The sequence below is a fragment of the Neovison vison genome, chromosome 6, assembly GCF_020171115.1.
Source record: "Neovison vison isolate M4711 chromosome 6, ASM_NN_V1, whole genome shotgun sequence".
Lineage (NCBI taxonomy): Eukaryota > Metazoa > Chordata > Mammalia > Carnivora > Mustelidae > Neogale > Neogale vison.
This window is the reverse complement of record NC_058096.1, coordinates 66,915,014-66,938,111: the sequence shown is the minus strand read 5'-3', so window position 1 is coordinate 66,938,111 and position 23,098 is coordinate 66,915,014. Positions and strand designations below refer to the sequence as shown.

Here is a 23,098-nt window from a genome sequence, read left to right as displayed (position 1 = left end):
AAACGATAAACACATAAGCAATTTCGCATACACTATATATTAATACAATGCATAGGAAGAAGCATAGTGGGCTTCCAAACCTGATTTAGGACCAGCTCTTAGCTCCTCCATCTCTGGCACAGCTCTGCAGGGTCCTCAGTTCCCTCAGTCCCCTAGGAGTCAGCAGCACTTTCAACACCGCAGCTTTCGTCTCAAGTAGTCAAAAACATCTCAGTTCCCCACTACCATTGCTGACATTATTCCCACATTTTATCTAACTTCAGGAAAACAAAACAAAACAAAACAAAAAACAAATAAAAAACCATGCCTCACCCCAACCAATCCCAAACCTAAAAGGTGAAAAATTACACCCAAAGCAAAATCCATTCTTGTTCCCAAGGACAAAGAGCCTACAAACAAAACAAAGCTTATCTTTCTGGTAGAGAGCCAGGGAGGAAAGGAGGGTGGACATAGCATTCAGGTCAAAAACTTGTATATGAGGAAAAATGCAACTAATAACTAAGTACGAAAGATGTAACTCTAGCACCTGAAGAAAATGCCCTTGACCAGTGCTGTCCAATAGAATATAATGCAAGGTACAAATGAGAGTCATTTTTGCAATTTTAAATCTTCTAAAAGTAGGGGCACCTGGGTGGCTCAGTGGGTTAAAGCCTCTGCCTTTGGCTCAGGTCATGATCCCAGGGGACCTGGGATAGAGCCCCGCATTGGGCTCTCTGCTCTGCAGGGAGCCTGCTTCCTCCTCTCTGCCTCTCTGCCTACTTGTGGTCTCTGTCTGTCAAATAAATAAATAAAATCTTTAAAAAATAAATAAATAAATAAATAAATAAATCTTCTAAAAGTAAAGAGAGGTAAACTAATTTCAATAGTATATTTCCTCTAACCCAAATACCTATAGTATTATATTTTCAACATATAATCAATATAAATATTATTAATACGGTATTTTACATTCTGTATTCATTCCCATACTAAGCCTTCAAAATTTGGTATGTATTTTAAATTTATATAAAATTTATATATAGTACATCTCAATCTGGACTAGATACATTTCAAGTACTCAGTAGCCACATGTGGCTAGGGGCCACCTTATTGAACAGTGTTGCCCTAGAAAAAAAATTACCTTTTCATGAACATTAAAGCTAATGGTTCCCCAGAATTGAAGCTTTTAGCTGTCTTTTTGGCTGCTCCTAAGAAGCTACATACTGGCACCCTCCATTCTTAGTCCTGGGGACATAGCCTTGGTACTATGAATCACAAGTTAACATAATTAACTGATTAAGAGACTATACATATATTTGCAATTCAAGTGAGGAACAAAATGATCAGCCTTGGTGGGAAAAAAGGATGTGTTCACCTTGCCCATTCATCTGTCTATCCATCCATTCAACATTTATTGGGCCTACAATATGCCAGAATTAATTCTATATGCTAGTATCCTGCCTGCAGGGAGTTTAGCCTTTTAGAGGAAAAGTTGAGAGACATAAATAATTAAATAATAAACAAGTTCATTTCAAATAGTAATTTTTCTAGGAAGAAAATAAAACTGGAAAATACCATCATGAATGGAAGAGGAGATTACTTTAACTAATAGGGCAGAGGCTTCTCTGAGAAGGTAGCATTTAACCAGAAAATAAATTAACAGGGACATGAGTGGAGAAGAGTGTTTTACACAAAGAAAATGGGGCAAAGACCTAAGGCAGAAAGAAGTTTGGTATATTTGCAAAACAGAGAGAACGTCAATGTGGTTATAGAGTAGTTAACAAGGAGAAATAGCAGGAGGTCATAAAAGTAGCCAAAAGCCAGATCTCTTAAGGCCTAAAGAAAAGGGTATGGGCTTTAGACATTATTCTAAGAAAAAAATCAATGAGGGGTTCTGAGTGGGGGGAGAATCATCTGACTTACATTTAAAACAAGACTGTGTGGGGGGAATAACCAAATCCCTGCATGTTTGGGGGATGGTTTAAGAGTGAAAGTGGGGAGACCAGTTGGCAGGCTGCTGCAGGAGCCAAGGAGAGGTGACGTGGCATGGAGTAGGCTGGTAGTGGTAGAAGTTGTGAGAAGTCAGATTTAGAATATCCTTTCAATTTACCAGCAGTTCCTGTCAGCTCTACCTTCAAAATTAGATTATATAGATTGTATTTTGAATCTACAAAACATGCTGATGAATTACATGGTGAGATGAAAAAAGGAAAGGCTGGCTAACTATTAGAGTTTTGCCTGGAGTATATAGTTGGAATGATGATGTCACTTATGGAGATGGGGAGCTGAAACAGGAGCAAAACGTGCCCCTCCTTCTGAATTTCCAATCTCAGTAAATGGAACCACCATCCAGACACCTGAGCTTCATCCAAGGTACTGCCCTATCTAGTCACCATTATCCACTAATTCTGTCTTCCCAGTTTCTCAAATCTGTCCCCTCCTTCCCATCCCTGACTTGGTTCATTAGACCAAATTACCTACCAACACTACTGAAACTGCCTTAACTTAACTGCCACAGTTTTAAACTCCCAACTTAATTTCAGTGCTACAAATTATTCCCCTGCTAAAAATTCTCCAACAATCTTTATGAAGAGTAATTTGGCATTACCTATCAAAGTTTAAAATGGACAAGCTCTCTGATTGGCTCTCCTTTATGATTCCATCTTATAGAAATACTCAAAGAACAAAAATATGAAGGCACTTTAATAGTGGAAAACTAGATACTACCTTAATGCCACTCAATAAGGAAACTGTTACATAAACATCACACAACTATATTATAAAATTCTATTTAGTCCTTTATTTATGTATTTATTTAAGTAGACTCCACACTGGGTAGAGCTTGAACTCACCACCAACCCTGAGATCAAGACCTGAGCTGAGATCAAGAGTCTCATGCCCAACTGACTGAACCATCCAGACGCCCCTAGTCCTTATTTTTTTAAATGAAGCAGATCTAAATATATTGATATGAGAAGATATCCAAGATACTTGAAAAGCAAATGGCAATGTATACATGGCTGCATTCACTGGAAAAGCACCACAGTGTTATCTATTAGTTCGGTGTGTATGTTGTTTCTAAAGGCCTAGAGAAGGTCTAGGATGACACACATCAAATTATCAATAATGGTTTACCTCAGGGTAGTGAGATGGGGATGGGTTGAGGTGGGGGTTCTTTTTTTAAAACTATATATACTTATCATTGGATGGATTTTAAAATATTTATATAACAGCAACAAAACTGTACAACCATCCTGTATGCCCCAACGTGATTCAAGGTACTTTAGGACCTTGCACTAGCCTTCTCTTCAGACTAGTTTCTCAGACTTATTTACATTAGGTAGGTGAGAGAATGTTTTTGTGTGATGGGAAATGTGGGTTGATTGTTGAAACTGGTCGTGTACTAAGTCTATCTGCTTTGCACTGGAAGAAGAAAGGCATCCTCTAGCACTCAGGATGGAAAGCTCTTTCTAAAGAGAAGTTAAGGGGTGCCTGGGTGGCTCAGTGGGTTAAAGCCTCTGCCTTCAGCTCAGGTCATGATCCCAGGGTCTTGGGATGAAGCCCCACATTGGGCTCTCTGCTCAGCAGGGAGCCTACTCTCCCCCTCCACCACTCCACCCCCCCGCCTGCCTCTCTGCATACTTGTGATCTCTGTCAAATAAATGAATAAAATCTTTTTAAAAAATAAAATAAAGAGAAGTTAAGGTACTCATTTCTCTCCTTGAGGGCACAGCAGAATCAGTTTATTCCTTTAGTTCTTCAAAGCAAGAAATAAAACTTCATGACTCTTTTCCCAACTCATTTGCCTTTATGTGGTTTAAGAGTACCTGTAATTATCTTGTTCAGTTTGCTTCTTTCATAATATAAAAGGCCAACAGAATGGACAGTAAATTGACCAATACACCAGTTCCTTTCTAAAAATATTCATTTCCCCAAGAAAGTTTTAGGTAATTAAAGAAAAACTGATAGCATTCCAGCTAGTGATCCGCTAGAGATAACACATTGTGAAATAGCTTTGGTAGAAACAAAAAAATGCTAAACAAATAGAAGGTGGAATTAGACCTATTTCTAAATTCTAAAGAGTTTCATATTTATTTTTGATTTCCACTTCTTACTTTTTTAGACTTAGGAATAAAGAGAACAAGAAAATATATATTTAAGTCTTTCTATTGTTGTCCTGGCTGGGAAGCTAGCCATAGAACCAACTGGTAGAAAGAAAAGGAACTGCTCTTCCCAATCTTGTTCCCATTCAGTGTCCAATTCTCTCAAAACAGTACCAAAAAGAGTTATGAAATATTCAATTATTTCTTCCTCAGTCATTCAGATAGAAATGAAGCACCTTGGCAAGATAGGAAAAGAGAAACCTAATTAGCAATTGTTTAGGTGAAGTTTGCTGCCTTATAATCCTAAACCTAAACCTATAAATAACCCTAAACCTAAACCTATAAACCTAAACCACCTACAGCAGTCCCTCAAATGAAATATCCTTCACCTGGTTTGAATTGCTATTGCACATCAGAAAACTTCTCAGCTGTGTTGTTATTATTAGGCCGCATTTACCTCCATAAGACATCAGAGCAGAAAGGAATCAGTGTGATTCTATCATAATCCTCTCCTTATTGACAGCTGAGAAACTGGCCCAGAAAGACTGCATCAGGTGTCATCCTGCAAGTGTCTACTTAACTTGGAACTGGGACCAGAACCTAGTCTTCTGAGCTGGAGGCACGCCAAACTGGACAATTTCTTTTTTTAATCATCTAAATTTAACACTCCTTAAGTAGTGGAAATACTCTTTAAGTATTATTTTGGAGAAAAGGGGCAACTAAATGAGAAAAAGTCTTCCACTTCAAGGGCAGATAGAATGAAAGCAGTTCTCCACCAAATATAAGGTTATGTGGATCACCTAAAGGCCTAGACTGTTTATTCATCACCTTACTTTTGGCAAAGGATAATGAATAATATTATTTAGTGGCATGGGTAGAGAAAAAAATTCCTTTTAAAATCAGTTAACCTCTCATGCTGATCCTGTAGAGTGGGAAAATGGCTCTTTGGTTAGGGAAACATCTTGGATAGGCCACTTTGGACATAAGAGCTTTCGAGGTACTACTTGAAATAGAAATAAAATAAAGAAATGTTCTTTCCTCTAGTACGTTTATAACTTTCCAAGGTCTTTGGGGGAAAAGGGTAATGAAGAGAAGGAAACAGGAAGCTGAAGCTGAAGTTTTAGCAAGATTTGAAAGCAGGACTCTACTTGGGATGAAACGTGAGGATGGTAGAATAGAAACTCTTTAAGAACAAGGATCTATATGATCTACTCTTGTATTTCTTGACTCTGCAATGCCTAGACAAGATGGCCCATTGCTGCCCACCTCCTCCCCACTACTATAAAAACTTCAGTGAATATCTGCTACATGGGTCATGGGAGTTGGAATAGGTGGTGTGGAAGAGGTAGAGAAGCCAGGGAAGCAAGTAGGCAGAATAGGAGGAGCCCTTTCCACAACTCTCCCCACTAAAGAAAAAGAGAATGAAACTGGAAGAAGTATCCCATGATGTGAAAAGTGTTCTATTTAAATCTTACAGGGGAGTGAAAGATTGAGACACCTGGGCGGCTGATACTTGAATAATAATAACATAGCCAACTTCGGAGATGAGTTCCTGGCCATCCCTTATTACAGGCTGAAAGTAGTAACAATTCCAGCCACCCTGAGATCCACAGACACTGTGATTACATCTACTGACCAACCTCCTGTGTGAGCTTGCCCTTACTAGAGCTTCAGAGGCAGACAATTGGCAGGGTTCCCATTTTTAATCATTTTTGTCACTGACTGGCTTTTCTCAACAGATTATAGTGCCATTCAGTAGACCTAAATCTGTCTGATGAAGTAATTTCAAACTCTATGGAGTTCTTAGGTATGTCGTTGAAGTCCAAAATTTTACATACTGAATTATATTTTCCTATTAATTTTGAAAATCAGAGACCTTTCTTTAAGGAAATGATGAACCCAGGGTTTTTAAAAAGTACCTAAGTCACACCTATAAGCCCTAGTATTAATATAAAAAGTTTGCTTTTGTTACCCTATTTCTTTAATGCTACTGCACATTTTCTACATGCACTTCTTTAAATATCTATTGGATCCTTTTTCTAATATGGGAGTATCTTTTCCATTATAACACATTAAGACTGTAATTGTCATCTCTAATTATATATATCTTTAAATACAAATATCTACCTCACAGGTTTGCTTATACAAACCTGAGTAAATGAGTCAATATATGTAAAGACACATAGTAAGTACTATTAGAAACTTTCTTCTATACACACACACACACGTGGAAAAACAATCCTCCTAATACTTAACACATAATGGATATCTTTTCCCATCAATATATTCTTTTTAATAGCTACAGGACTACATAGGAACATAGTTTAATTTCTGATCAATACATATTTAGTACATCCATGTATCTATATCCCATTTCAAACACTGTTGCAATAAATACTTATTCATACTTGTATCTTCACTCCCGACATTCTTCTGTAGCACAAATTCCATACACATACACACACACACAAAAAGAGAACAAACCATGCCTTGAGGTATGCTCATACGTACAGCAGAGGAAGAAATAAAGCCTGAAGACTGAGAAGGAATAGCAATGAAGTGAGGAGAACCAAGACAGCATAATGACTAGGATACCAAATGAAAACGTTTCAAAGAGAAAGCATGGATTGATAGCATCAAAAACTGAAAAACAACCAAAAAGACTGAGGAGTAAAGGTTTGTTACATAGGACACTTATGATGGAGAAAGGCATTTCAGTGTAGTAATCGGGCAAGACACGAACTGCAAACAGAGAGGAAAGAAATATGCAACTAGTTTATATGATTCTCTGAGAAGCTGGTAGATAACAGAAAAAGAAAAACTAGAACAGTAGCTCTAGGAAGTAGAAGATGCAAGTTGTCAGACTCCAGAAAAAATATCCAGAAACATTTATTGACTAAAATAAAGAGCTTAGAGTTCTCTTACAACTACGTTTTTTTTTCTTTTTTTCTTTTTTAGGATTACTTATTTGAGAGAGTGAGCAAGCAAGTAGGAGGAAGGGCAGAGGGAGAGAGGGACTCCTGAGCAGACTCCCCACTGAGTGCAGAGCCCAACGTAGAGCCCAACCCTGAGATCATGACCCAAGGTGAAATCAAGAGTCAGAAGCTTAACTGACCTAGTCATCCAGGTGCCCCTGAAACTATGTTTTTAAACACCTGATTCATGTTTTATTTAAATGAAGTTCTTTCTAGAACTATGAAAGTTTAAAAACAATGTTTAAAAGTTGAATAGGTCCATCCAAACAAGACACATACATAAAGTCTTAAGGCAGCTTATTGCCAGAAAAAAATTACACCATGTAACAACTGCATCTGTTACTTGAAACATGACTATTAGGAGAAAGAAGTCTGAAACATTGCTTTAATGGGAAGAGTATTCATTTTAATTATGCTCCAAGATGTTACAGACCTAGAAATTAACAAATTTCAGTCAGTATAAAATAGATTTATTGTCAATAATCAGTCATGAATACAGCCTAGGTAAATGCAACCATCCCTTCATACAAGGACCAGATACTCTAAAATCTATCTTCACACATGTACTATAAAATGATAAATACTTAAAAATGACAATGCAAGGAAAAAATATTATAAAAAATACAATTGCTATAGCCCCTCGCATGAAAGTTCTTTATTTTTAAAGTTCTGCTTTAGGGGATAATACCATGCTACAGATCAGAACCAAAAATAAACTATGTTCCTTGAGGTTACAATGTTCAACAATGTACTGGATGCACTCTAAAACATCATGTCTGACAAGAATCAAAAAGAGAGACAAAGAAGGACTTCAATGATGTTGAGAGAAAAGAGAGAAGTTATCAATTGTTATATGCTGATTTCTGCTGGGATGGCCTCATTAGACAATTTATAGAACTGTAGAAGACAGGAGAAGGAAAGGGACCAGTCTTAGCTTTCGATAAAGGATTTACAAATCAGCACAAACTCAGGCGATTCTAAAAGGCACTGTTCCCAATGCTCTCCACTCTTCAACCCTGTAGGAACTCCTTGTTCCCATATCCATGTTTTTTTCCTAATTTCTTCTTAAGCGTTTACCAAGTATACTTTCTGTTTTCTACCATCCAACATCTAAACCAAAAGGCATTAAGCAAAACAACAGACTCTGTCAAGTCAATTTGAAGGACATAAATTTTGGTTTAGATATTAATCAAGAGATTTAGGCATACCTATCCCTCTTCCTCCCTCACATATTGACTCCAATCCTCAACCATGTGGCAATATGCAGTTTTAAGATTTTTTTGTCTCTCATCAATAATTTGTCTGTTGCCAAGCTGCTTGGCAGCAATACTGGGACTTGTTTAGAATGCTTGGTCAGACCAGATTTTTAAAAGGATGTGATCAGTGAATTAGTGATCATAGTGGGCTTCTACAGGGAGACGGGAAGAATTTACTGCACAGATCTCCTGCACTCATTTCAGAAGGGAGAAAAATGGGTCTCAAAAAGGAAAAAGATTAGGGTAAATATGAAATACAGTAAGATATTAATACTGTAATAACAGCAGGGAAGGAAATGCTTAGATAGCCAACCACCCTGTGGGGAAGCTTCTGGCATAAAAATCAAACCTTCTCTCCCATTACTGTTTAGCTGCTTTACTTTGAGAAGGGCAGAATACCACTTAAACACTTTCCTTCAACGGTAAGAAATTTCTTTTTGAAATGAGCATTAGAGAAAGGAAGAAAAGGTAGGGAAAGCTCACTCAAAAAGGTCCTCAAACATGCGTTGTCCCATTGCTATGTATGCTTCCTTCTCCTCTGGTGTCATCTGGGCCACCAGCTCTGGCCGCTGGCTCACTTCACTGTAGGAGAACGGACGGCCAGCCACCATAACAATGGGATCATCTGCTACTTCCTCAAACTCATCATCCTCCTCCTCATCCTCGTCCCGATGATGCGCTGCCACAGCTGCTGGTCGAGGTGGGGAGTCATCGTCTGACTCACTGGTCTCACTTTCTGAGTCACTGCCATTGGCAGTGGTCACGGGAGCAGCTGCCCCCACTGAGCCTGCTGTGGCTGAGGGGGTCTTCTTCTCATGAATGAGTAGTGCTCGCATGACCTCTTCATTATCATCTGGCCCTGCACGGCCCTCCTCACGCTCCTGAAATGCGTCTATATCTATACCACCTGGAAAGAAAAAACCAGAATGTCAATTTCCTTAAGTAGAAAAGGCATTTCTTTATAACTTATAAGACTTCACTAGTTCCAGTTTTTGAGGAACTGTCCATAAGATATTAAAAATACTTTGCACAAACTGGAACTTAAGTAGCATGGTTTAAACACATGTGTTTTAAGAATAAAAAAGCCTGAATTTGAATCTGGGTCCTTTCAGATATAAGCTGTACTACTTTGGGCAAGTTTTTAGTCTGTGAATTTCAGTACCTTTTCCTATAAAAAGGAGTGATAAGAACATCTACCTTACAGAGCTCTGGATAAGAACATATGTAATTATGTCTAAGAAGGACCAAGTACTGTAGCTGGTAAAATGGGAACTCAAAACATGGCTCCTCATCTTGCTTCAAGTAAAAGCCAAAAGCTTACAATAATATAATATAATACAATAATATAATAATATTTGGGACCCCTCTTGCTCACATGCTCACCTTACTTACCTCTGCTCTTTCCCTTTGCTTATTCTTCTCTAGTGACAGTAGCCCCATGGTATTCCCTATATATGTAACATTCACTCCGACCTTAAGGCCTTTGTACTCCCTGTTTCCTCTACCTGGGATATTTTTTCTCTATGTTACATAGCTAACTCCCTCACATCCTGTATGTTTTTATTCAAATGTCACCTTCTTATAATTCACCCCACCCTATATTCCCAATGCTCTATTTCTTTCCCCCATAGCACTTACTTTCTAACATAATAATTCTTGTCTACAGTCCCTGTTACCTCCTTTCCTAAGAGGTACATTCTCCACAAGCAGATATTTCTCTTTTTTTATTCAATGATATATCCCATGTACCAAAATAGTGCCTACCACTTATTAGGCACCAAATGAATACATGAGTGAATAAATGCAATTTTATTTTCCTGAAACAAACTACACATACTTTGAACTCTTTATAAAAAGGAATCTAGTATCAGGAATGAAGGTTCTCTCACCGCACACCTCCTATCATTTTGTGTATATATCATGCCTGAAAAATTACAGATGAAAATTTAAGAAAAACACTTATATTTTGTATTCTGAGTACCAAGTATACTGCTATTTAAAACATATAAAAGGATTAAAAATGTTGTTTGGAACCTAACTCCTTGATTCAAATCCTGATTCTAACACCTATTAACTACGGTTTTGGCTAGGTTACTTCATTTTTCTGCTTCAATTTTCTCAAGTACAAAAAGGGGGGGGAAATGAGTACATGTGTCACTGGATAATTGTGGGGATTAAGTGAATATCTGTGAAGTGTTTAGAATGAGCCTGGCACTTAGCTTAGTGTTATCTATCATCAACATCATCACCAAGAAAAGGCTCAGAAATGACCAATTCCAGCCATGAATGAAGTGAGAGCATCTTCTCATTCACATATTAGAATGGGTTAGTGTAACATTGCACAATTTAGAAAGTGCAGAACTCCTGAGATATGAGATTGGGCAGCTTAAGAGACAGAAAGGAAACAGGAATTAAGAAGTTAAAAGTTCAAGTCAGAGAATATAGGCTTTTGATACCATGGATGTAAAAATGACAATTAAAATCAAAGTTTACTACTTTAAAACATTGCTAAAGGCTGAGGCTCCTTCCAAGAGTCCTTATACTGCCAATGCAGTATTGCAACAGGGAGTTAAAAAAAAAGGAATTGTCTCTAAGGCAATCATCACTCCTATAAGAAATTTCCAATAAGCTTAATATTATCAACATAGTACTTTGATTAATGTTTAAAGTAAACATAAAATTAGGGGAAAAGCAATTTAGTTTTGTAAACTAAATCCTATCTCAAAGATTTATGACAAAGGTCTTGAGAGGTTTGGGGAAAAAAGGAACTGCTCTGCTACAGATGAAGACAGACAACAAAAAATGAGGATAAATGAGCAAATATCTGGATGGTAAAGTAGAAACACTAGTTCTAGGAACAGTCTTATTTAAGTTATAAGTTACAAAAAAGACATATATAATGGGAAACTGTCAAGTTCACTGATGATGCTAAGCAATTTTGGATGCTTAAATAAGGCCAAGCTGATGGCAAAAAAAAAAAAAAAAGAAAGAAAGAAAAAAACACAGGAAGAGCTAAGAGTGGGCAGAAAACTGGCGGATTTATTTCTATATTGGCAAGGGTAAGAAAATCTGCCCATAGAAAAACAATCTAAAACATATTGAAAGACCTGGTCCAAGTTATCTTGATACAGAGCAAGGGAGGATCTTTAAAAATCCCTGTACACGATTCCAAAGTTGTTGGTCTTAAAATATTGCTTCTTGACCCAAAGTAACAAAGTATTAGATAAAAACCAGAAGGATATTTTAAGTAAAACTCAAATCATTTATGATGGATCCATGCATAAACATATATTGTTCTGGTTACTAGATCTAAAGTAAAGTATATTATGCTTGGAGAAGGTCCAGAAAAAGACAATTTAAATAAAACCAAAAAATGTAGATGTAGGTGACTTCAGGAAAGAGGACTATTTGTAAGGAAAGTAGAAGGAAAGAGAAGTAGAATAGATCACTATGCTTTCAGTATAGTAATGAGCACATGATTAAGGTCTGTAAAATTCTAAAAATATTAAAGTAACTTGAAGTCTGAGGAAAATTAAGTGTAGGACAAACAAGACTCTCTTCACACATTCAATAGAGCCTATCCTATCACAAAACCTAATACAAATTTAGACATGAGAGTATACTATCCTATTTTATACAGAAAGAAAATATTCACAAATCAGAATTGGGTAGACTTGATAACTTTTTAAGGGCCCTTATGATTCAAATTCTATCATTCTAGGAATTGTAAACATTGAATGTTAAGCTTATAAACCTAACTGCATATAACATGGGCTAACAATGGTTTCATTTAATTCAATTTTGTTTCTAAGTTCAAAGAAAAGGTTTGGTAGCTTTAAGAATAAGCAAGAAGCCAAGTTGGGGAAAACAAGCCTACTAAATAGTTGACACTATCACTCCTATATAAAGTGAAACAATTTGAATCAATATAACTAAACATCATAGCCAAGCTTTTCAGTGCTAAGGAGGGTGGGTAAAGTATGAATGCCAAAGAAAATTTTTTTTCTGATTGAAATCAAAACACCAAGAAGAATCCTACTAGAAGTATTACCTGATTTTATTATCACTACCCAACTCCATACTACTACTTAATTCTTAGGATACATAGTTAAAGAAATGCTAATATAAAGGGGGAAGAGGTTAGGAAAAATACCAAAAAACAGGTAGCTTTCAGTTTCAGGGATTAAAGAACTATACTCAGGTGATGTCTTAGAAATGATACCTACCCAACCTGAGTGTAGGGCCATGCAGACTCTACCGCCAACAAAACCTAACCAGAAGTACTAACTCCCTTTCATCTCTGCTTCCCAGTTTCCGAGCAATCTCTGTCCAGTCTGAGCCTCACATTTTCTACTTTTTTTACTCCCATACATCACCACCCAAAAGTCTTTGAATCCAGTAACTTTACAGGTTTAAAAAGTAAATTGCTGCAGGGCTCAAACTGCTGGTTACTATGTAATTCTTAAGTCTTTGAGGATCACTGAGAGTTCTAAAATCCTCTAATATGGAGTTCTGTCAATCTTCTTGGCTGATAAGAATCCTTAATCCTTTAACCAGGTGGCTCCTTTTTATATATTTCAGGTAGCACAAATACATTGGTATTTATGAGGAGACAATATAAACAAGTTTGGACTGCATATAGTTTTGGTTCCCAATTCAGAGAAATAAAAAGGAATATAAGTTAGGGTAACAGAAGAATAAAGAAGAGGTGAATTTGGCCACTTTGAACATAATAGGACTTTTCCATGAAATTAAGACAAAGAAGTGGTTAATTTCTTAATTCTAAAAATGGAGATTTAAAATTTACTTATTATTTCAACAAAGTTGAAGGCTAATACAAGTATATATTGGTTAGTTTTTTGTTGTTGTTGTTTTAAAGATTTTATTTATTTATTTGACATATAAATAAATATAAATTTATTTATTTATTTGTTTGACAAATAAATAAATAAATAAATATTTATTTATTTATTTGAGATCACAAGTAGGCAGAGAGAGAAGAGAGGAGGAAGCAGCTTCTCAATGAGCAGAGAGCCCAATGCGGGGCTCGATCCCAGGACCCTGAGACCGTGACCCGAGCTGAAGGCAGAGGCTTTAACCCACTGAGCCACCCAGGTGCCCCTATATTGGTTAGTTTTAATGCTTATTAATTTCTTACTTCCTGGCATATCACAACTGTTTTGTAAAACAGATAGTGCTCGCTTCGGCAGCACATATGCTAAAAAAAATTGGAACGATACAGAGAAGATTAGCATGGCCCCTGCGCAAGGATGTTTTGTAAAACAGATATAATGAATTACCAATAAAACTAAGAATTGCCCACTAAGTCCATTTTCCACTGAACCCAAAATAAATTCATTTTAATGACTTCTACTCTTACCTTCCTTCATCTCTTCAGAACTATATGCTCCTTGGACAGTGCTCTCTCTCAACCAAATGGGTCTCTCTTTGGCAGATTTCCCCTCCAGTGAGGCTCGATGATCTTCTTGGTCATCCATGTTAATGACAACATTCTGAGTGTATAGGTCCTCATAGGAGGGACCTTTGGTGGCCCATGCTTCCCGGTGGTGCCCACCTGGCAGGCCAGCAGCTCCTGCAGTAGTTGCTGCCCGGTCCTTGCTATAAAAAAGATGAGAAGAGGGCAAGAAGAAGAAAAAGTAAAGTCTTAGTGTTGGAAAAGAAGCACAACTGGGGAGGTGGTTACTGAAGAAATAAATGCTATCTAGCAATCATATACACACGCTTTAGCAATTCTGAGAAATCGCTTATAACACAGGGTATCATATTTGTATTAAGTTTCTCAAACACTGGGTCTACTGGCACGTATATAAATGAATGAGGTTTCATAATTTAAGATGTCTCAATAAATCTACTTAAGAGGGGAGAATAATAAAGGTGACATAATCCACTTAAAGACACTAGCTCACAAAAATCTCTCAGTCACACCTTTCATGAGTATTCTGTTTAAAAAAAAAAAACCCAAACAAAACATGTTACCTTTTTAAAAACCTCTCTCATCTCAACCAAGGATTCAGAGTGGTTTTGTGAGCTTTTTTCTCTTTGTGTGCTGAGAAACTAAAAAAGTATTCTACAAAACCAGGCCTCAACTTAGAATTAATGTTTCCCTCCTGCTATTCACCAAACAAGGTATATCGTTATGCACAATTAATCTCTTTTTTACTGAGTCGTATTGTCCCATTTCTGTACCTACGCTGACCCTGGTATCTATCCCCAACCATTATTTCCACCCTGCAGTAACCATGATCTATTTTGCTTTGCTTTTTATCTCTACCACCTATGACCTACTTGCCTGTTCCAGGTCTGATCATTCCTTATCTTTCCCTAGTTACTTTATGTTTCCTCATCTCTGTTAGTTAAGTCAGGTTTTCAGTCTTTGGCAGTTCTGTGTCTTATCTACTTATTTCACTTTCAATCTGTTCTTCATTCTTTTTTTTTTTTTTTTTAAAGATTTTATTATTTATTTAAGAGAGAAGGCAGTGCATTAGAAAGAGAGAGAGCAAGCACAAGTGGTGGGAGGGGACGGGTGGGAAGCAGTCTCTGACTGAGCAGGAATCCTACCATGCAGCTCCACCCCAAGACCCTAGAATCATGACCTGAGCTGAAGGCCTTGTCTTTCTCTGCCTGCTACTGATGTGTTCTCTACATGAACTTCTATGCATAACTCTCCCTTGATCTCTATGTTTTATCCCATAAACTATCTCCATGTTTCATGAACTATCTGCTTACTTAGTACCTGCTCTGTGTCTTTCTTGATACCTTTTGTTATATTCCTTTAAGTGTCTACTAACTCTCTTGGCCCACTTCTCCTCTACTTCCTTCCATTTTTCTCTGAATCTCTTCTATGGATCCTAGACTATCTTCTGCGTGGAGACCTGTCTCATTGTGCCTAATGAATAAATACTCATTTGGCTTTATGCCCTGTCCAACTCCACTCTCTCAGAAACCTTCACTATTTTCCCTTTTCTTTGGTCCTACTTCATCTCTGCTTACTCCATTGCTCTTCATTTCTTCCTGGGACCACTGTATCTACTTGAGTTTTTGGTCTCATGCTTGGTTGAGGTTTCTCTGAGGTTCATCTCTGTCCATGTATCTGACGGGCCAATTACATCTCTCCCTGAGAATACTGTGTCTGGTCATCCTCTGGCGGTAATCATGGGCTTATCCTATCTCTCCTGTTCTTCCTCTGGATATTTACAAGCCCCCTCCCACTTCTGGTATTTAAAAAAAAAAAAAAAAGTGCTCTTTCCAGTCATCCAAACCACAATGATCCATGCCTCTAGTGGTACCTAGAGCTGCTCTATAAACCATTCTTTCCCATAGCCTTTGTATCATGTCAACTCCTGCCTCTAGCGGTACCCAGGGCTGCTTTGTAAACCATTCTGTCACATAGCTTTTGTACCAGTTAATTATTCTCCCATTCTGAGTCTAGGCCTACTAGGCATCTCTCCATATCCCATCTATCTATTTGCACATTATATTTTAAAAGTCTTATGTTACAGATGCAAATAACTGGTTTCTCTCTACCTGTTCTTTCTTTCTACAATTATCTAATGTTACTTTTTGCCCTATTACTGTGTCTGTCTCAATTTAATCCCTATCTGTTCCTAGTCACTTTCTATCTCTATCCTGTTCCATGTTGTCTTCTAAAAGGCTGTGTCACTGCCTTCACTAGAATCTTACTGTTTGCACTTTGGTATAAATTAGCTTTTTGAATTCAGATCTCCCCTGAGCATTCACTTTTCTTTCTCTTCCTTTCTCTCTCAATCTGATCTGTGTTTGTTTCTGTGCTCACTCAACATTCTGACCCTCTCCTATCTTACCCAGTTTCCCTGACTCCTTTTCATGTCTCTTCCATCCTCAGTCAGCATCCTTATCTTGCTGCATTGAGCCTGTCTGCCCCAAATGTGTCTCCCTGAGCTAGCCTTATGCCTTTTCTGTCTCTCTACACCCACTCAATGTTTCTCTAGCTCTGACCTGGCCAACTACATCTGTCCTTATCTTTCTCTCCTTCATCCAGACTCTTAAATGATTTCCTCTCTCTTTCTGAAGCTACTGTTTTTCTCTCTATATAACCTAGAACACACTGTTTTCACCTACGCTCCATCTTTAGCATTAAATCTGAAAACTATATTCTGAAGGTCAACAAGTATTCAGTACTTGAGTAGAGAACAAGAAGAGTAAAGAAAAAGAACAGGACATTTAAAATAAATGTTAACATGGGATTACTTTTAAAAGTTTTCATTTTCAGTACTCCATTAAGGAAACTCAAGATCAGTTTTACTCCAGTTTGAAGCAGGAGGGATTTCACCCCAAGTCAAACAAAAAAAAAAGTTTTTTTAAGATCTGTTTACTTATTTTAGATGGGGGAGGGCAGAAGGAGAAGGAAACAGAGAATCCCAAGCAGACTCCCCACTGAGCACAGAGGCACAGAGGCGGACACAGGGCTCGATCCCATTACCCAGAGATCACCACCTGAGCTGAAATCAAGAGTTAGATGCTCAACTGACTGGCTCACCCAAGTGCCCCCCTAAAAATCTTTAAATTTGGAAGAACTTTTTAAAAAGATAATCCAGATATCAACCCTCAACTCTACGGTCAAATAATCTTTGACAAAGCAGGAAAAAATATCCAGTGGGGGGAAAAAAAAAGTCTCTTCAATAAATGGTATTGGGAAAATTGGACAACTATGTATAGAAGAATAAAATTCAACCATTCCCTTACACCATACACAAAGATAAACTCGAAATGGATGAAAAACCTCAACGTGAGTCAGGAATCTATCAAAACCCTAGAAAAGAACATAGGCAGTAACTTCTTCGATATCGGCCCCAGCAACTTCTTTCAAGACATGTCTCCAAAGGAAAAGGAAACAAAAGCAAAAATGAACTTGTGGGACTTCATCAAGATCAAAAGCTTCTGCACAGCAAAGGAAACAGTCAACAAAACAAAGAGGCAACCCACAGGAAGGGAGTAGATACTCGCAAATGACACTACAGACAAACGGCTAATATCCAAGATCCATAAAGAACTCCTCAAACTCAACACCCAAAAAACATATAATCATGTCAAAAAATGGGCAGAAGACACAGACACTTCACCAAAGTGTATATCTTCACCAAAGAAGATATACAAATGGCTAACAACCATGAAAAAATGTTCATCATCATTAGCCACCAGGGAAAGTCAAATCAAAACCACACTGAGATACCACCTTACACAAATGGCAAAAATTAATAGGAAAGGAAACAACAAGTGTTGGAGAGGTTGTGGAGAAAGGGGAACCTTCTTACACTGTTGGTGGGAATACAAGTTGGTGTAGCCCCTTTGGAAAACACTGTGGAGATTCCTCAAAAAAATAAAAATAGAGCTACCCTATGTCCCTGCAATTGCACTACTGCGTATTTACCCCAACAATACAGATGTAGTGAAAAGAAGGGGATCTGTACCCCAATGTTCATAGCAACAATGGCCACAATCGCCGAACTGTGGAAAGCGCCAAGCTGCCCTTCAACAGTCAAACAGATAAAGAAGATATGGTCCACATATACAATGGACTATTACACAGCCATCAGAAAGGATGAATACCCAAGTTTGCATTAACATGGACAGGACTGGAGGAGATTACACTGAGTGAAATAAGTCAAGCCGAGAAAGTCAATTATCATATGGTTTCACTTACTTGTGGAGCATAAGGAATAACATGGAAGATATTAGGAAAAGGAAAGGAAAAGTGAACCATGGGATATTAGAGGGGGAGACAAAGCATGAGAGACTGTGGACTCAGAAATAAACTGAGGGTTTTGGAGGGGCGGGGGATGGAGGGTTGGGTGAGCCTAATGGTGGGTATTATGGAGGGCATGTTTTGCATGGAGTACTGGGTGTGGTGCATAAACAATGAATCTTGGAACTGAAAAAATAAAAAAATAAAATTAAAAATAAATAAGTAAAAATAAACAAAAGGTACTTTTAACTATGGACAGTTGAGTGTACAGATTTTATTTCTACCTTTACAACAGACAAATCTAATAGCAAATGTGACACTAAAGATAATCAAGATGAGAGACAGGTAGGTTCACTCCTGCATATTTAAATTTCTTCTATGGAAAGAATGTACACATTCTACTTAAAGATGACAAAAGTGACAATTCAGTTTTGAATTTTTTTACATTATTTAAGAAATTTTAGAACTTCTAAGACCTATAACTCACTCAGGGGTGAGGGAGGAATATTTCAAAACTAAAATTTTAAAGATCTTTAAGGTGAGTGTTAGGTAAGAGATGACAAAAAAGGAAGAGATTGCTGACAAAAAAAAAAAATTCCATTTAAGAGAGAGACTTTTTAAATATCACCAATGGGTTGACTTGCTGAAAGGCTGGAACTGTCCATCAGCTCTTGAGTTAAGACTACAAAGAGTTCTGCAGAGGCAGCCTCTGGTTTCTAATCTAGGGATTAGCTAGAATTTAATTGGTTACAGATCAGTAACCCAAGTAACAATGAAGCCACTTGTTTCCTTTTTAATCAATTAATTACTATCATCTCTGAGCTCTCATGCCATCCTATTTGATGTTTTTCTTCTTATACCAGGAGCAAGACAGCTATTATACAACTGTTATGCTCTGAAGCAGATCCTACAGTGCAGAAAGGCTAAATCAATACCATTTCCAGGATGTCATATTCAAGCAGTGGAGCTTGTCAAATGCTTGGTGAGGCCATCTCAGCCAAGGTAACACCTTCTAACCCAGTTCCAAAAGTCCTTCTCCTGACCACGTGAAAGCAACTGGACTTACTTCTGGCTGGCAGCTCCCGCTACTCCATTCTAGCTCTCTTGCCTGCCTCCATTTCTGCCTTTCTTCCCTAGTGACCAACCTGTCACCTTTTCCTGATCAGTCTGTTTCCTCTGTTTCCTGATTCTTCTTCATCCCTGGAGTAACCATCATTCCTAATGAGAAACCAGGTGACTAGATACAGAGCTACTGTCATGCCTCTAGCATTGCTGTACCACCAAGACTTGTCTCTGGAATGGAGTGAGGGATATTTTTATAAATACAAATCCTTGAATGGGAGATGAACTGTGTAAGAAGGAGAATATTAGAGATGGGATGTTGGTGGTGTGCTGAAAGAATGCTATTGTAATGGGAAAGCATCCTTATAAACAGAAAAATAACTATATTTAGAGGAGGAAACACAAGAATAAATTCACAGATACTATTACATTGTGTAGAAAACAATCAGAGAATGTTAAAGCATATTTCAACATGAAATAACCCACAGGCTTGGAAAATTATATGTTTTTGTAAAATCAATTTCCTCATAGGCTTCTATGTCAGGGTTATGGTATTACTTAAGCCAACAGAGATATAAAAAATACTTCTTGATAAGAAACCAAATGACCAGTACAAAAATTAGAAGGTATCTGTGATGTGGATGATATTAGTTGCCTACCAATTGTGGTTTCTTTCTTTCTTTGCTTATTGATCTTATTCAAATACCAATGGCTATTTGCTCCAAAGGACTCAGGGGTCTTCTCCAGCCCTAAGAGGTAAACCCTCACTAGTCTAAGCAGCAACCATGTGATCTCACTTCCTTTGCCAGATGCTGGTTTAGAAATAAACATATGCAGCAATTCTGGCTGATGAGACAATGGGGGATAGAGTAGGATGAAGGTTGTCCTCTGGGAAAGCCTTCTTCAAACTTCAAAGAGGACAACAGGAAGAAGCAGTTCCCTTTTCTACTTTGGACTTGCAGAAAGAAAGACACAGCCATCATAGGCTAGCCCCTCTTGTGGTCCCAAGAGGAAAACCAATAGGCTGAGTTCATCTAGATGGAACAAATCTAGATCCTTGAGTATGTAACTGAGCTGTGAAATTACTTCTGAACTATACTACCTCAGCATTTCTGGTGATAGCAGGCAGGTTTTTCTTACTGTTTAAGCCACCTCTAGTTTGGTTTTCTGTTATCACAGATAAAGGCATCCTAACTAATCCATGACATTAGGCTAGAAAATTCATAGCAACTTATATAGACGTAAAACTTTCCATACAATTGGATAGTTTTTAACCATCCAAAAGAAACTCAAGTTGCTCAGGACTGCCCAGAATTGGCTTTTCTATAACATCAGTACCACAGCATATACAATACTGAGAGTGCTCCTGAAAACCATACAGTTACAACACTGGGTTCTATGGAAAGGTATAAACTGTAAGCCTCAATGTGGCAACTATAAGCCTCTGCCCAGAAAATGGGCAAAGTAGAACATTCCCTGACCCAATTCACATTTATGTTTTCCAAAAAAGAATATAAACAACTTTCTATGGCACACCAAAAGCAAGGTTACTTTTGTAATTCAAACTTTAAGGCACACTAATAAAAACAGGGAACCACAGTAAAAAGTATTAACTCATATGTAATAACTACTATACTTTACTTTCAAAGAAGTTGCACTGAAAACTAAGACAAGAAATGTACAGTTAAAGCTTCAAAGTAAAGAAAAAAAAGAGAGAGAGAGCACACAAATGCTTTATTCCTCAAAGAACTTCGTCCTTCAGGACTTGGCTAGGAAAATTCCAAATATCCCTAAGAGGCATTTCCAGTTCAGGATTAGCTAACAATTGGCTGATTTGCAGTGGGTCTAAGCAGACTGAGTTCTTAAAATCAAACTTGACAATTTAAAGATTTTTGCCCAAGGCCCACACTATTCTGCTTTCAGTACAAACAAATTTCATCACAGGCACAAGTTAATAAGACAAATGTGGTAAAACTGAGAAACTCTGTAACACCCGCTTTTAGCGTCGGGGGTATATTATTTACTCACTACTGCTCTCAAAAGTACTGGGAGTTAAAACATGGGTCAGCTTAAAAGTGTTCTTGGTGAGAGCACAGGTCAACACTAACCTTTGTTTCAAAGCTGGTATTTCTGTGGGTTCTGGCTCAAGTATCTCATAGGCCAAGTTCACATCCTCTGTTTCCCGAAGCAAAGCATAAATGGGTTCAATTTGTTCATTAAATCTTGCCAAAAGTGTGCGTGCATCTTTTTTGGGCATTGCTGATTCATCTTCTTCTACCTCTGTATGGCAAAAAGTACAGCGGAAAGTTCCTACAGAGGAAACAAAAGTCTCAGGTCAGGCAAGAGAAATTCTCAAGACTAGTTTTTTACCAAAGAGTTGTACCTCTATCCTCCTCTAACATGTTATTATTGAAACTTTCAAATGCAGAAAAGTTCGAAGAATTTTACAGTGAACATCAATGTGCCCGCCAATGAGATTCTACAATCAATACTTATCACATACCTGTCCATCTATCATTTTTAATGCATTTCAAGGTAATTTCACTTCTACCTGCAGCACAGCAAAGTTTTTCATCATATTTCTAACATATTTATATTTAAATATACTTAAAACCAAATTTTTTACAACTTACCACTGAAACCTGTACCCTTCTCCAACTGCCTTGCTTTTTGCACATTACAAATTGGGGCCTGCATTATAAGGAAAGCCAAACAATACCTAAAGCCAAGTCCCTAGGCATCCTGTACATTGTCACAAGGCTGTTTTTTCAAACTTAACCATTTATACCTAAACATACTTAACCAATCCACTTCCAAAGTTAAAGTTCAAGAAGTCTTTATTGTTCTTACTTCTATATCCCTCACACTTAACTCATAACTAAATTGTAGTAATTCCTTAGAAATATTTCAGATTTTTCACATCTACTGTTCTTTCACTAATCCAGGCCACCATTACCTAGCCTGAAACAGCTGCCTCAATCTGATCTTTGAACCCCTAGGTTCTCCCTCTCCAATTCCAGTTTCCTATGCCACCACTTTTGTCCTCTCATCCCCCCGCTCCTAAGTCTGTCTAGCTGAATTTATTTTCTTCTTTGAGACTTTATTTATTCATTTGACAGAGAGAGAGAAAGAGAGAGAGAGCAAGAGAGCACACACAGCAGGGAGAGCAGCAGGCAGAGGGAGAAGTAAGCTTCCTGCTGAGCAGGGAGCTCAACATGGGGCTCGATCCCAGGACCCTGGGATCACGACCTGAGCCAAAGGCAGATGCTTAACCAACTGAGCCACTCAGGCACCTCTGGTGCCTGAATTTCTTAAGTCAACAACATTAAATCTAAACTTCTCATCCTAATACGCTATAATTTGGCCCAAAAACATCATAACCCAACCACAGTCCTTTACCTGTCAAGTAAGTTCAAATACTTGAAAGATAATATCCTAGATATTATATTTATTTGTATAGTGCTTTCTGTTTATAAAATACTTCCATGTATACTTTTTGATCCTTATACGAAACCTATAAAGCGACATCAGAACTGAGGCTCTAAGGAGTTTTTTTTTTTTTTTTTAAGATTTTATTTATTTATTTGACAGACAGAGATCACAAGTAGGCAGAGAGGCAGGCAGAGAGAGAGAGAGGAGGAAGCAGGCTCCCTGCGGAGCAGAGAGCCCGATGCAGGGCTCGATCCCAGGACCCTGGGATCATGACCTGAGCCGAAGGCAGAGGCTTTAACCCACTGAGCCACCCAGGTGCCCCTCCAAGGAGTTTTGTGACTGGTTCAAAGTCACAGAGCCAATAAAAGCAGTTATAGCAGCTATTGTATATCTTGTACTTACTAAGTTATCACTAACCCTCAGAGGTTGGTATAAATACAGAGGTCCTAAGGGGATAAGTAAATTGCTTAAGATCACATAACTACTAATTGTCAGTAGGGAGGAGTCAAACCCAAACTCACACTCTTAAACATTACTTAATAGTCCATA

At 37.8% G+C, this 23,098-nt stretch overlaps 1 protein-coding gene and 1 non-coding gene across 5 annotated transcripts in view; one reads left to right on the top strand and one right to left on the bottom strand.

Annotated features, from left to right (window-relative positions):
* Nucleotides 1-7,441: 7,441 nt before the first annotated feature.
* Nucleotides 7,442-23,098, bottom strand: part of GTF2E1 (general transcription factor IIE subunit 1) — a 38,018-nt gene continuing 22,361 nt past the window's right edge. For all 4 annotated transcript variants that reach the window (XM_044251469.1, XM_044251468.1, XM_044251467.1 and 1 more), the window contains 3 exons: nt 21,226-21,427; nt 13,694-13,932; nt 7,442-9,220 (listed from right to left, as the gene is read on the bottom strand). In XM_044251469.1, coding sequence (XP_044107404.1) covers nt 8,793-9,220; nt 13,694-13,932; nt 21,226-21,427 — 869 coding nt within the window. In that variant the 3' untranslated portion in view covers nt 7,442-8,792. The remainder of the gene's footprint in view (nt 9,221-13,693; nt 13,933-21,225; nt 21,428-23,098) is intronic.
* On the top strand, nt 13,508-13,618 carry LOC122910994. Its single transcript, XR_006385339.1, has one exon. It is a non-coding gene; the product is annotated as a U6 spliceosomal RNA (small nuclear RNA).